This window comes from Apteryx mantelli, chromosome 1, assembly GCF_036417845.1.
Source record: "Apteryx mantelli isolate bAptMan1 chromosome 1, bAptMan1.hap1, whole genome shotgun sequence".
In the NCBI taxonomy this organism is placed as follows: Eukaryota; Metazoa; Chordata; class Aves; order Apterygiformes; family Apterygidae; genus Apteryx; species Apteryx mantelli.
In genome coordinates, this window is record NC_089978.1 from 34,102,908 (window position 1) to 34,118,136 (window position 15,229).

The following is a 15,229-nucleotide window of genomic DNA, read 5'->3' on the forward strand; positions in this document are numbered from 1 at the left end:
GTTTAAGTGCTTTGTTGAATTGCAGCCTAGTAGATCCTCCTGAAAGGAAAGTGATTTTCAATCTAATAAGGTTATCTTAGTGTGAACATTTTAACTACATCAATCAATATGCCCGTCAGGAGTAAATGACTAATGGGATTTCTCTTTTCTTTCTTTCTTTGTTACCAGAATGATGAATTGACTTTGCCTGTTGCTGAAGATTCTCATCTCCTTAATGCATTGCAGATATGTCTAATGGACACAAGCTGTCAGGGTCTGGCAGTAACCAGTCCCAACCAAAAAAATTTCCCCCTGGGAGTATTTCATCAGATTCCAGCTCTGCTGTTTCGCTCCTCACAGAGGAGAATGTGAAAAAGCTGGAAAAGGAGTACATGGATTCTAAAGAAGCCTTCAATAAGCAGAAAATTGAAGAATATATTAAGCAGAGTAATCTTGCTCTTTCCGGCAAAGAAACAACTAGAAAAAGCAGCAGAGAGCTTGCCTGGAATGAAGAGCCTGAAGGAGCCTCCTCATCCTTTCCCACAAAGTGGAGTGAAGATCCTAAAGAAGTTCACTGGAAGATCTCTGAAGAAATTTCAAGGAAAGATAAGCTATTAACAGGTATTTCACAGCAATCTGTTAGTGGGAAGGAGAGAGAATTAGATGCCTGTGATCTTTTTTAAGTTTCTGTTTGCACATGGTAAATATGAATTTTATCCATGGGCACCTAAAATGGTGTCAGGTTCTGAGGAGCACATGTGTCTGACCCTCCTTGCCTGCCAGCAAGGGTTGCAGTTGTGTGGACTCATGGGCTGGTTTGCACAGTCTGTTTGGGCAAAGGTACTGAGCTTTGAGAGCATGGTAAGGAGCACTAGCACCCAGATATGAATCCCATTTGTGGAATCTGTCAGAGAGCTTGCCACAAACACAAAGTGCTAGTCTAAGTAGTCCAGTTGGAAAAAAATAGGATTTTATAAATGACTTAAATGGAAGCACAGTGAAGCCAGGACAGAGTATATCTGGAAATCCTGCCACACCCATTTTAGGAAATAAGGCAGCACTTTTGAACTTCCAAGGTGTTCAAAATCTAAACATTGTGACTTAGACTTGTCTTGAAAGTCAGAGTTGCTCTGTTGCATGCAAATGCCAGCAAACTAGAATTAGACAATTATTTTTTTTTTTACTAGATATCTAAAACTATGCTTACATTTTTTTCCATATACCCTGCTTTTAATAATATTTTACCGCTCATTAAGCAATCCAGCTGACATTCAGAAGCAGATAGCAGAGACAAAAATGTGGCTAATCCATAAAAAGGATGAGCCCCTAAATTCCAGGAAAAAAAAATCTAAGTATGGAAGAACTTGTCCCATTTTGGTTCTGGCTGCCCGATTCTCTGAGCAGTCACGACACAGCCCATCTCCTCTGCTTGCAAGCAAGAATGTGACTTGTTGCTGTATGCAGGACAGGGCCACAGCTGTCCCTGAGAAGTGAATAAGGAAGGGACAAGTGGCACCAGTCGGAAAAGAAAGGTCCACTGGGAAGGGGACCACACAGTGGCTGTGGGGAAGTGCAACTCATTCCTTACATTTGGGCAAGCTGTCCTTATGCAAAGATCCCAAACTGGGATTCAGGTGGGACTCCTTGGCCTTATCCTAAGTATAAATTGATTTCTAGAGGAAAGTTTGGATGTTTTCCCTCTTTTTTCTTTGAACATGCTTGAATATGGTGAGAAGCGTCAAGCGTTCCACCTGTCTATAGAAGGATAGCCCCCAGCACAGCCTGCCTTGGCACAGCCAGAAATGCACAGCTGGCCTGAAGGATTCAGCCTCGCCCTTAATGCAAAGTTACCTATTTCCTACAGAAGTCATGCATTACTCCTCCTTGGGGCTTGGCCAGCAGAACTGTTCTCTGCTCACTTTTGCATTATTTTCAATACAAATCTTGCCCACCTCTGAGAACAAGAACAATTGACTGTTTGCACACACAAGGTTTATTTTTGAACAGTTTTCCACATGGAAATAAAATATTCTTAGCAGATATTCATAAGCTACATCCCTGAGGATAAATCTACCCCTGCAAGAGGCTGAGGATCTCAAACAGCCACAAGTAACTGTAATCAAATGCATTCAAAAACATCTCTGAGTGCTATCCCAAGAAATTGCATGTTGGATTTCCACACCTTTTAACTTGCAATTTTAAATTCAGATGAAATATAAAGTTTATTTTAGCCTATTCTGGTTCAGGGCTAGTATTTAGATACAAGTAGATTTACCAAGGAAAACCAAATGTAACTTTGGGACTGTCTCATTTGGGACCTAGAGTGAACAATTAATATGTCTGAAAGTGTTTATACAGTCATGGAGCTTCTTTGGCTTTTTTCAATCTCTTTGCATTTTTTTTAGTCTTTCATAAGAGTGGCTTGTGAAATCGGAGCTGCAACCTTTCGACATTCTTTCTGGCTCCTTGTTACAATTGTGCTTCTCATTTCTCCATGTGTTTAATATATTCGTCTACATTTTCTCTCCCACCATCTCCTCCTGACGCCTTACTATGCTGCACCAACATCTCTTCCCTCTCCACGTGTCTCCATGCCCACGCTCTTGCCCAGGCCTCTGTGCTCCCACGGGCACCTCTCTTCTCTCCCAGCAGCTTCTGCAAACTCCTGCCCTGAATCTCTCCCTCTGTCTCTCTGATTTTTTTGAAAATAACTACAGTTGGGATTTTGGCACTAAGATACATTCAATAGCCATTGGTTTAACTGGTAGACCATTTGAGCTGAATGCAAATCTCTGCTGATTAAGGAATTACAATCAACTCTGTAGATGGGGGTTGCAACAGATCTGCTGTGCTCTGCACAGAGAGGGAAACGTGTAACGTGTGGCCACTCAATTAATGCAAACCTGGAGGAAAAAGGTGCTGCTCTGACAGCAAGTCCCCTCAGGGCACTTCATGTGCCTATATGAAGTGTTTGGGCCAAAATCCCAAATGTCCCCATCACTCGTGCAGCATCCTGGCTTTCCTGCAGAACAACAGCCTCTGGTCCCCTTCCCTCAGCAACTGCTCAGCAACACTGACGACAGCTGGAAGTAGAAGAGAAGACAGTTGTGCAGTTCAATTTGGTGTTGTTACCTCTGTGCAGGCACACCAGCATAAGCAATGAAGGTGAAATGCCCATGGGAATACGTCCTCCCGATGAGTCGGTAAAATTAGATCTGGAGAGCTTACAAGCGAAACCTGAATGGAAAAGGCAGAGTAAATTAGCTTGTAACTCTTGTCCCTTCTTCTGCAGAGCCTGTCCTCAGTCTACAGCAACTTTTTTACAGCTCATTTTTGGGAGCTATTTTTTTCACCTGCCTACAATTTATTGTACCATTAAAATAGATGAGGAAAAATGTTCCCCGTTAAGGTGGGAAGGTTTTATCTGACATACAAAATAATGAAATGGCAAGAAATTTCAAGGCAGAAAAATCCTGCTGTTCCATGCAAAAAAAATCTTTTTTTTTTTTTTTTTTTTTTTTTTTTTTTTTAAGAAAGCTTTTTCTCTCCTCTCCAGAATTGGCGACAGATTCCCTGTCAGCTCTGCCCATTGGTTCTCAGCTGGAAGAATCCAAGTAAGGAGAGTAATTGGTAACATTTTTCTATATAATTCAGTCAAGTTAGACTGTATTTATGTTATACGTAGGCTCACAGCAGGAACACCTAACAACTGGAGATTTACAGGATGTCTGAGACATCTGCAACCTGGCAGCCTCTGTTGTATCTGCACTATTAATAATCTGGAAGTTACGTCTGTCTAAGTAATTATCTTTGGGCCCCTCATTGTTTGGTATATTAAAAAGGACACTGTCAGCCTCTGTAGATTTAATTATTTTTCTTTTTTAAGACAGATAAATCCTGTGCAGCATCTCTAGAAATTGCTGTGATGTATGATTTTTATTTTGCAGAGTGCTCTTTTATCTAGGGAGGAAAAGTAAGCCCGATTCCCCAGCTGAGGTAAATCAGTGTAATTCCACCCTTCATTCTACCAATGTCACTGGAACAATGTTGATTTACATCAGCCAGGGATGTAGCTCACTCCTTTGGCTATCCAATATAAATGTTAGACATATCTAATCTTTCTTTCAGGCAGAGAGGAGGAGAGAGAAGAGAAACTAAACAGAGATGCTTGTTCAAGAGACAAAAAAAGACCAAATTCTTCTGTGGTGTACTTTAAGTGGCACTCAGTTCATTGACAGTATTCCTTATATGAGTATTTGAGGGATGTTTTGGCTTTTTTCCTTAAAGGTGTTGCCACAGCTGCTTAGCACCAAGGGGAAATGTATATAAGAAACTGTTTAAAGCAAGACTCTGGCGTATTGCTACATGAACATTCAGTGAGATTTTTTTCATTATAGTGTTATAAATTTATAACTTTCAACCTGAAGGAGTGTAGGCTCTATTTCTTCCAAAATTACTAAGCGCTGTGAAATGTTATGGTCTGAGGTAAATTCTCCATTGTGCTATTAAGGGAAATTGGTCATAAGGTTTCCAAGAGGACTAACAGAAAGTCATTGGCATAAGCAAATGGGCTGCACAAATGCAAGAAAAACATTACTGCCAACCTATCTGATAGGTTTATGTTTTCCCACGAGATGTATCACTAACTGTTGCCTGCAGCAGGATGTGGTCCAGGTGGTCAGCTCAGCAGTAGGATGAACTGAGCCTGCCATTAAGGAGCCAGATGTGATTTGAGCTGTCAGGATTCAAGCAGTGACTCCCAGCAAATGGCTGTGGCTGTGCCCTATGGACATCTGCTTGACGTGAGCACACTTCTCGCCACCGATGGTCCCAGGAGCAAGAGTTTGGCGAGCCGGGTAACAGGCAGCCGCTGCCTTCATGGTCTCCGAAGTTGGGACTCCTATGACATTTGAGTTAGATACCTCTCCTGGCTCCCTTGAATATAGTGCTTCCTGGTTCTGTTCTTCACTTGTAAGGTGGAGATGATGTTTTGCTGCCTCAGCAGAGCTGGGAGCATAAACACGCGGAATGTTCATGAGGTGCTCGGATAGGAGGGCGGTGGAGGCACCTGAGCACCTCAGCTCCCTTTATTCCTCTGAGGTTTTTATCCATGAATACATTAATTTGTGTGTGCTGTGCCCAGAATCCTTTAAAATTCTTAGACAACTAATAAAAAAGCAGTGATGTGTAACGGCCTTGTTGAATTACTAATGCAGATAAACAAAAAAATCAAAACCCTTCACTCCTTCCCTTGCATCAGATCGAGTCAGGCCCCAGTGGCACTTTGTTCAGCATGATGTTTTTTTCATACCTTTTTTTTTTACCAAGACCACAGGCATCTTTAAATTAGTATGTCAGAAGCAAACAAAAACATTCTGCCTGCATTGCATGGATAGAAGTGGCTGGAAACCCTGATAGCTCTGTGTCATAGGCTCAGAACAATTTAATATCTTGCCAGACAACTTCAGGTAGAATGGGAGGATTTCCAGAAAGCACCATTTGTTGCTGGACATGCTGTGATAAGGGGTAAGTCTTTCTGCCTGCCATGCCAGAAATGGCACCAACATAGCCACAGTCTGTATGGGATGCAGAACGAATGCCATAGTGCAGAGTGGAGCAGAGCAGACTAATACCATTTGCAGAATTATGTAAAGTGAGATGAGCAAAATATGGAGTTTAGGACTGATACAACCTCGTTTAGTGTAAAGTGCCCAGTGAACTAGAGGTAAGGAAAGTGGTAAGCCTGTGGAGGTCTCTATGGAGGTCCCTACCAAAAGTCCCTGCGTATTTTGGGTGCTGAGGCTGACGGTTACCCCACTACCCTCTGCTGCCCTTAGCTTTGTGAGTGCATCTCTCCTCGTCACGCATTGCAGAAGCCTAACTTCCTCATTTTCTGAAATATGGCTCTTTAAGGTGACTGATGTTACCTGCCCAAAACAATGACACAAAGAATCACCAGTAACTGCTGGGAAACCTTGTCTGTTCCTAAATCCCCGAGCACTCTTCTCCTCTGGCCGTAAACTGAGTTTGAGCATCCCACCTGGTGTGCCCTCTTTGCAGGCAGTATGTCGATGGCTCTCCTGCCTCCTCCTGCAGCAGTAGGCACCATGTCGAGGATGTGACGACTCAGACAGAGTGGAGCTATTCAGGTAAATCCATGGCTGCCAGAGAGGACTGTGAGTTCATTTAAAGCAGGCCTGTTCAACATCACAAGTAGTTGGTTCTCCAAAAGAGCTAGTTTTAGAAAAATGAAAATGAAGGTTTGCTTTAAAAAGTGGCCTTTTGGCATGAGTTTTTTTAAAAAAATACTCAAAAAGTAGGTTTTATTCCACTGAAATGTTGATCCAGTTGTAGCACTCTGACAGGAGGATAAATGCCTCTCATAACCAATTTCCTAAGTTCTGGTCCCTTCCTATTAGTCCATGCAAAGAATCCATGGCTTTTTTTCCTTACATCCAGATTTAGTTTGCTTTCTGCATTATTAGGTATTTCACGTAGAAATTGGCCAAAGGAGAACACTTGGGTACAGATACAGATCCAGTCAGATATCAGTGAGAGTCCAAGGGTAAATCAGGGCCATGTGCAGCATCTCATCTGATAAGGCAGTAGCTGATGAGCATCAGTGAGAGTGCCCTGAGCCTGTAATACCCAAGCCTACTCAGTCAAGGCCCAGTCAAAAGCTAATTTTGCAGTGAACTGAGGAAATAACCCGAAAGAATTGTGCCTATGTTAAGACTATAGCAATTCTGGCAATTAAGCATGGGTTTGAGCCTGCCCTTGAAGTTGGTTTTGCCCACCATCACCATGACAAGCCCTGACCTCAAGAGCACCTGAAGGCACCTTCCTGTCTCCTGAAGCCCAGAGGTTGCTCCTCCTGGTTGCCACCAGCATGATGGGTCTCTGCAACCATTCAACATCACACTTCAAGGCCAGAGTCTCCACTTAGGCTAACTCAACTCCTCCATTTCCAGCTGTCCAGGTTCAGGCGGACGTTTGAGAGCTGAAGTTGCACTGATTTGCATGGGCACATTGGACACCTAAATGTTTTAGGGGATCCTGACCAGAGTGTTTATCTGTGAGAGAAGTACTACCCCCAGAAGTCACAGCACCCAGGAAAACATCCCTGCTGAGTTTGCCCCTCAGGCCACTGAGAGGACAGGATGGTGATGTGGTCCTGGGCATGTGCCAAGAAATACATTGTCACCAGGCTACCCCAGCCCACGAGGATTTATTAAATGCTTAGCTAGCAAAACAAAAGGCATTAACTTCTTGGCTGTAGCTTTTTGCCAAAAGATAGGCAGGTCGTGCTTCAATGCAGATGTCTCAGGGAAAAATGTGCAGTGCATTAGAGAGCTGTGACTCATAGAATAATTATCCTCATTTCTCATAGTTTATTAATAATTTAAACCCAATCTTGGTGTTATTGATCTATCATTGAATCGGAGATTTATTTCAGATCTGTAGTCACAGAAGCAGTAAATTTAATCCCCCTTCCCCTCCCACCCTTCCACCCACTAAACTCACTTTATAACTAAAACATGATGTTTGGGCTGTTTCAGTAATAGCAGAAGAGAAGAAAAGCTCAGAGGGAGCAAAATGGAGAAGCCTTAAACACACAGATCATCAAGGTGAGCAGCACTACTGTTTGGATTTTAATACATCTTTTTAGACCACACGTTCCTCTGCAAATGGTCTTAGAGATGCTGAAAGAATCACAGTAGTCACTTGCTGGCATAAGCATCCCAACCAGATCCTAAATCAGTTTTGCCTAATTTTTAAATGGTTTCACTGTGATCACTTTCCAGAGGTAGCATCAGCTTTGCACATATCCCAGTTGTGGATCCCAGCCATACACTTTATCCTCTGGAAACACAGATATGATCTCACCAAAGTAAAAGTGCCTGCAATGCATAGGCTGGGAATTGCAAGGCACACAAGCTAATCAGGCCTGGGCCTGATTCTAATCTTGCATAAACTGGTGCAAACCTGAAGCAGCTGCCCCAGTGTCTCAGGAGTATCATGGCTGTAAAATCAATTCAAGTGTGTGGAGGATCAAGCCTAGAAACTGTTATGTGAAGGCTCCTGCAGCAGTGCTCACTTGATTGTAGTATCTGTCCAGCACATTCACTGATATAAACAGCAAGACCTGGCCTTTTAAAGGAAGCCAGGAATAGCAAATAGCATGCTTTATATTTATAAAGTGCTCAGAATAGTGATTTTTGTAGGCAAATGAAATACATTTTTATTAGACCAATTGTCTCATATAGTTAGGATAGAAAATGTGCCTTTGGGTACGCCAGCACTTCCCTGGGTCCAAAAGAAAGTAGCAAATGTGCCCAAAAGCTTATCTATTTTTTTCATCTATATTAACGGATGCAATAAAAGATATTACCATCCCCTGCCAGCCCAACCTCACTGTTGTCCTTAGATCACTGCAGTTGTAACAACAGTGAAGTGGGGCTCTTGGCCAATGCCAGGGCTCCTGTAGCTATGGAAATGTGTGATGGGGCCAAGCTGTCATAGCCTTACTCTAGAAAGCAAATGTGAACTCAGTATAACCAGGCGGAGAAGAGGTATTTGCAGGGTAAAGCGCTGGAGTGCACCGATGAGTGTGGGCTCCTTATGTTGGATGTTTTCTGCGCACGTGGGAAAAATTCTTTGAGAAGAACATCAGGAAAATAAAACACAACAAATCCAGTGTGGTTTATAACTAAGTTTTCCAGAGGTGTCATTCTTAATTAAATAGTGGATGAGCTTGATTTTCTTTGGTTTGGGGTTTTTGAGTGTTCAGTTTAAATTAACTAAACCCAGAATAAGACCAGTGAAATGCTGCTATTTGATTAATCCCACAGGATAACAGATGGTTGCAGGAGTAAAACATCAGGATGCAGGTGCTGGGAGCTGCAGGGTTGTTTGGAGGGGAGCAAAGCTAGGGAAATCGGGGGCCAGAAATTTTGCTCAGCATTTGTCTCCCAGCACTGATGGGACTGTTGCAATCGCCTGGTCAGAGCTCCTGCAAAGCCCAGGCTTTCCTGCATTGCACCTTTCACCTCTGCTGCCCCCAAGAGAGTCATTTGGCCACATTTTACCTGAAGCTGTAAATTCTTAGAAATTGTGGCTTTCCTGCACTTACAAACCAGTGACCTCCCTTCCTCCCCTGCCTCCATGAAATAGGCGGAGTGAGTAATTGCATGCACAAGTACCAATTACCAGTGCAAGCATGTGTTTTGAGTATCCATTTGTAAAGGAAACAGATTCAGCACCTTGCTGAATATTTAACCCTTCCTCCCACAATTTAGTTCCAGACTGGCAATTAAGAGAGTATTTTCAGTATTGAGTGGTCGTTCAGTAGAGAATTGAGTCTCTCTACGGGGTGCAGTTCAGTCTTGCTCAGATAGCTCATACTTTCTGAATGAGGTGGTTACACAGCCCACATTCTCATTATCACCCAGCGTATGACATCTAATGTATTTAAGTCTTATTACACACTGATAAGGTGAGGAAGTACCTTTTCCTACCCTGTTATAAGTGAATAACTAGAGAATTATGCCCCCATCTCATCCCACTTGAGTTAGCTGCAAACTTGCCCTCCTTTGAAGCACTTGCTGGAGGTGCCTGGTTGTTGACTGTATTATCCTCCCAATTTAAGCACAGGGATGAACTTGGGCCTCAGTAACCTGCTGAAGTTCGCACAGATTTCTGGGCTCATGGGGCAGCATCCTTCCTTCTGGACCTGTCCTCCCATCTCAGCCTTGGCCGCGCTGATGTTGGAGGCCTTTGAGCGCAGTCATTTGATTTCAGCCCTTTCAAACTCCACAGAGTGCTCAGCTGCTCCTGGTGGCTCTCCCTGGCTGCTACTGCTGTGGTCTCTTCCTGGGACCTCCAAGGGTGACTCTTGTTTCAGTGTAGAGGAAAATAGTGGGATAGTTTTTTTAAACTTCTTGATATTTCTCAGCCAAGTGGAGTCTTTGACAAAGGAAGATGAAAACCATGCTCACTGCCAAAAAATGCTCCAGGGCAAGTCGTGTAGCAGGATTCAAATGACAGCTAGACATTTGATATTTATAGAAATGTAACAACAATTACAAGAACCTGCTTAGCCTGATGTGCTCAGATTCCTCCCTAGGACTAGGAAATAATTTCCACCCTCTGGTATATCATAATTCATGTCTAACTACAGGACAGGGACCCTTCTCCTCCCTCAAAATGTCCAGGTAATGTACATCCAGTGGGCAGGATTAGATGGACCATCATCTTTTTCTGCCCGGGCTGTCCATAGCGCAGGAGTCTGGTCCAGGCTCCACATGGCCCCCGTTAGTACCTGCAATGGTGTAAAAACTATTTCGGTGCTGTGTTCTCACACTGCGTGAACTTGTGCTTTTTCCTCCATATTTAGTGGTGCTCTTTAGAGACACCAAGCAATACTCTGGGAGGGAAGAGAGCAAGGAGAAAACTGAAACTGAGAAAGAGGCAGCAGCTGAAGAAGGAGAGGAAAATAACCAAACAGGACTGTATGAACAAGGTACAGTGTGATCTCTTCATTAATCACAGCAACTGTGAATTACATCTGAGGTTTCTACATGCCCAGCTTTGAAAATTCCAGGTTAAACCAAAAATTATTTTGTTCGTAAGAATAACCAAACCATTTAAAGTCCTTCGTTTGCTGCTGTGAATCAGAGACTGGCAATATTTGGTGGTAGTGGGACACAAGCGATCCTGTCTAGTCATATCATCCAGAGCTGTAATAAGAATGAGAAGGGAAATGTGTATGGGTCCATTTTTGTCAGGACACTGGAGGTAACCTCCAGGAAAGGGTCAGGTGAGTGACTGGGGTCCTGCACCTTAAACTGGAGGTGGCCTGTTGGAGCCCTCTTCCTCCCATGCTCTTCCTCCTCAATTTCAATGAATTTCAGTTCTGCCACACCTCAGATGGGTGGAGTATAGGGTATCAGATACCACAGGAGGCAAGAATAACATGTGGATTGGAGAAAAAAAGGTTGAAAAGGGGGCAAAAGAAAGAAAACTAGAGATCTGAGAAAATTAGCAAGAAATATGAGATCAGAGAAGGAAAACTGTCCATAGCTGTGGGCATATAAATTAAAAAAAAAAAAAAAAAAAAAAGGGAAGACCCCAGGGAGGAAAGGAAAATGAATAGGGAATAGGAGAGAGGCAGAGAAAAGAGGAAAAATGGAAAAACAGAGGGAGAGAAAATTAAAAGGGGAGGTGGACATGAATTAGAAGCAAAGGGGGAGAAGCAGAAGGAAGAAGAAATTTAGATGGATAGCAAAGCAAAACCTGAAAAGCAAAGAAGGACTGACTCCAGAGAGCTGGGGAGATAGACTCAACAAGCTAATGTTCCTTGCCATTCATTGAAAGTTTGGTGTCAAAGTATTACAAAAAAAGTAACTTCCCTTTTCTTGTTCTGTCTGGATAGCTACAATCCTCAGAGGAATCAGGCTGTGAAAGAAAGGCCTGGGATAGCAAAACACTTCCTTTCTGCTTGGGATAGAAAGCATTCATACTGGGGAGAGAAGGGGAAAGGGCAGAAAGATGAGATTCTTGCATTTTTTTGTTTTGAGTTTTTGTATTATCACAACACTACCACTGGCTTTCATGCACATTTCTGCACTCGTTAGGTAGAAAGGGGCTGCCCAAAGTAGGGGACATGCTCTGCAGTGGAATCTGCTCTGGTATTTGCCAAAATAGATAATAGGCAAAGTGAGGGACAGAATTACAGACAAACGCTTGCCTGGCTTACCTCCTTTTGGCAACCCGAATTTCTTGGTCTCCTATCACTGGGTGCAGCTGCTTGAAATCTGCCGGAGGAGAATTCCTGGAAACCCTGCTCCATTCCTTCCTCCAGCCCTGCAGCTCATCACTGCATCCCTACTTTTGCTTGTCAGGCATTTATATAAATAGGATTAACATATGCAGTTACACTTAGCTAGGTTGCAAATTACACAGGCTATCAAGCCTTGTGCTTCAGGGCATACACTGATTACCATTGGAGGGGCAAAAATGAGTTTTTCCGATAACAGAATATTGCATGATTGACTGGGGATATTATGGGGCAGAGTGGATTAGCCTTTGCCATCAGTATCAGTTATGTGTCATTATTGCCTCGAAGTACCAGACTAAGCGAGCCACTTCCGTTCAGGCAGTGCTGGAGGTGGCTGGGTCCAGAATAGTAGTTTTGGTTGTTAAAAACATAACTGTTACCTAAACCTGCTATAAAATGTGCCTCCAGCAAGTTACACTCCCTGCTTCTGCTGCCCCTCTCCTGGGAAGTGTGCTACAAGCCTTAGGCTCACTGGAGGAGCTCTTCCTCCCCTCCCTTGCGCTCCTATGGCTAGACCCAGCAATTCCTATTTTTATTATAGGAAGTGCAACCCCTCCCATCTCCCTGCCCCTGAGCCCTCTGCTTTCCCCTAATTCAAATGATATACCTCTGGCAGTGGTTTCTTTGACCATAAGCTAAGGGCCAGGTCCTGCCCTACAGTGCATATGCTGTAGCCATAAAACAACATCCCACAACTTGATTTTTCAGAAGCCCAAATCACACACAGTCTCTTGGAGCTCCTCATCATCACTCTGCTGCTTTTCAGTCAAAGGAAAGGCCATGTCCTACAAAAGCTGGAGTGTCTGTTGCCATTCCTGACTCTCATGAGATCAAGAGGTATCAGAGGAGCGCTGGGACTCTCACTGCACAAGGAGGCTGGAGGATACAGAGGTGTTGGGATATCTGACTGCTCTGGCTGCATTTTTTCACGGGTGCAAAGCTGAGCACTGAGAATAGCATATGCTAAGACACATCTGTGTAGAGAAGATAATATCATCTTGGCTGGCTCCAGCCAGGATTTTCCAGCCTGCTGAGATTATGACAGATCAGCAGCTTGTATCGGCAAAGGTCAAGGTGCTGGCTGGACGGTACATTTTCCCGGAGAGAAAAGTGGAACAAGTCTCCAGTCCAGACAGAGGTATTTCTGATGATTTGTGTCCTGGGAATTGGGAACTCCTGACCAAAGGATCTTCTAACTACTGGGCAATTCTCTGTACATTTATGGTGCTTCCCAATACTTGTGAGAGAGAATTGAGGTCCACATTAGTTCTTTATAATGTACGAACAGATTTGCCCCCCCTTAACTTTCAGAACATCTCATTTCTTTTGTCTTGACAGCAAATGATTGTCTCATTTGAATGGAAGTAAAGAGCTAGAATTAACAGAAATCTAAAATAAGAAACATAATTAGCAGCAAAACTTTTAATTCTCCATTCTAAGCCATTGCTAAATGTGTTGCTGCTTATTTACTGAACTTGCCTTGACATTTAGACAGTTCCTTTTAATGCTAATAGAGTTGATTACGACATTGAATCCTACTGCTTTGAGGAAACTACTGCTCAGTATTCAGAGCTGCCAAGTTCCTCATGCACAAAAATACCTGCCTTTCTTCACGAGAAGTATGTATTATCCAGAGCAACCACATTAAAAAAAGGCAATCACCAAAGCTAGGAGTCTGAGATAATGAGAGTTGCATCCCCAGCCCACCGGGGCTGCGCACACCAGATGGCGTCTGTGGCCGTAGGGTGCCCTGGCCTAGAGGTCCAAGAGTCTCTGCTCTCCTCCATGCACACCCTCCCACCCAGGCCTGCCTCCCTTTGCCACCTGATCAAAAGCCCATTTAATTCGGCGAGTTTCCATTTACTTCAGCAGCATTTGGATTGGGCCTTTTGAATATTTTAGGGTGGTTTTCTCTGTCACACTCATCTATCTAATGCTACTTCTTGCATTTCAAGCTTGTTAAAGCAGGGCTTGCCTGTGCTTTGTCTTTCTGTGGCTTCCAAGACAGCTGTGTAGCCAGGCAGAAGCAAAGCATATGTATTTCGCAAAGTTTTGGCCTGTAAGTACCAAAGAACAGCTTGACCAGGATTGAGGCAAACCAGAGTCCTAGGACCACACCAAGAGAAGGCAGACCCGCCTGGTGTATCTGCACTTTCCTCCTTGCGCCAGGACATCTGAGAAGTCTCCTCCAGTGTCTAACACTAAAACCGACACATCAATATAAGCCTCTTAGACTCTCAGTCATGATGGGACGAGGCCAGCCCAAGCCTCAGCACACTGAGAACCAGGGTCTGGGCTTCCCCTTGTTCATTTGCTTTACTTGACTGCCCAAGAGTGCCACTCTGGGGAGACTGTGTTTGGTGGAGGATGGGGAGCACCAAGGAGGGTGAGTGGATAAAAGGGGCAGCTGGAACAGGGGAGGAAGAGGCAGAGGAGCGCAAGGAAGCCACTTGGCTTCCCCACGTTGCAGACAAGAGCTGGGGTTTCTTGCTCTTGTCCATTTGCATTTTGAACTCTGCAGTCAAGACTCTCTTCCTTGCCATCTTTACTGAGCCAAACACAGCAGGGACCCCTTCCTAATGGAAAGTCAGAGGCTAGAAATGGTTTTCTTCATAACAGTCACCTTCAGATTTTCGTCAATGTGTGTAATGGAGCTTTTTGTGCTCCATCCTCTGCAAATCAGTCAAACAGAGAGTTGTCCGATTGTCCTCCTATATCAATGTATATCATCATTATTCCTTCTGAGCTGTTGCAAAAGAGCACAGGTGTCAATAAGAATATAATTTGGTCTTACATTTAATTAAGTTTTATAAGTGAAAATGGTAGGTTTTCAGGAAATAAGCATCACCTCCACATTACTGAGCAAGCAGCATAAGAACAAGGCTGCCTGGGAGATGCAACCAGGCTCCCAAAATACGGCAGACTGGCAAACACTGTGAATGGCAATAAACTGACAAACCAGTCTAGTCTAACAAGCTTTGCCAATGCTACCGAGCGCAAGGAGATTATCATGATCTCAGGAAAACAGATACTTGGGATCAGTAATTTCCCCCAGGGGGTGATTATCTTGTAATAGCCACTATCCCTCATGCTGATTTCTTATTGGAAATGAGGAGCAAAGTTACACTAGTTTCTATCCATCAGCTGGTAAACAGCCAAGGTATGGGTTTTAAGGAGGTCTTAGAAAGGTGCACAAGGACATAAATGTAAATCGGGTCCTGTTATTAACGTGGTGAGTTTTCAGCCAAAAGTGGCACTTGCATATTATGTCATTAGAGCGTCCCGATGTTTATTTATAATTTTCTATGGCAAAACCTGAAGTGAGTCATTGAGATTTGGATTGACCATTGAAGCCACTGCTGTTTATTTTCTTTTTGTTGCTATCTCATCATTTGTAACCATGAATAATAA

At 43.5% G+C, this 15,229-nt stretch overlaps 1 protein-coding gene across 1 annotated transcript in view; it reads left to right on the forward strand.

Moving 5' to 3' along the window:
• Positions 1 to 227: 227 nt before the first annotated feature.
• ERICH6B (glutamate rich 6B) overlaps positions 228 to 15,229 on the forward strand; it is a 32,373-nt gene continuing 17,371 nt past the window's right edge. The window contains exons 1-5 of the mRNA XM_067290433.1: positions 228 to 600; positions 3,536 to 3,593; positions 6,040 to 6,154; positions 7,529 to 7,607; positions 10,376 to 10,501. Coding sequence (XP_067146534.1) covers positions 228 to 600; positions 3,536 to 3,593; positions 6,040 to 6,154; positions 7,529 to 7,607; positions 10,376 to 10,501 — 751 coding nt within the window. The remainder of the gene's footprint in view (positions 601 to 3,535; positions 3,594 to 6,039; positions 6,155 to 7,528; positions 7,608 to 10,375; positions 10,502 to 15,229) is intronic.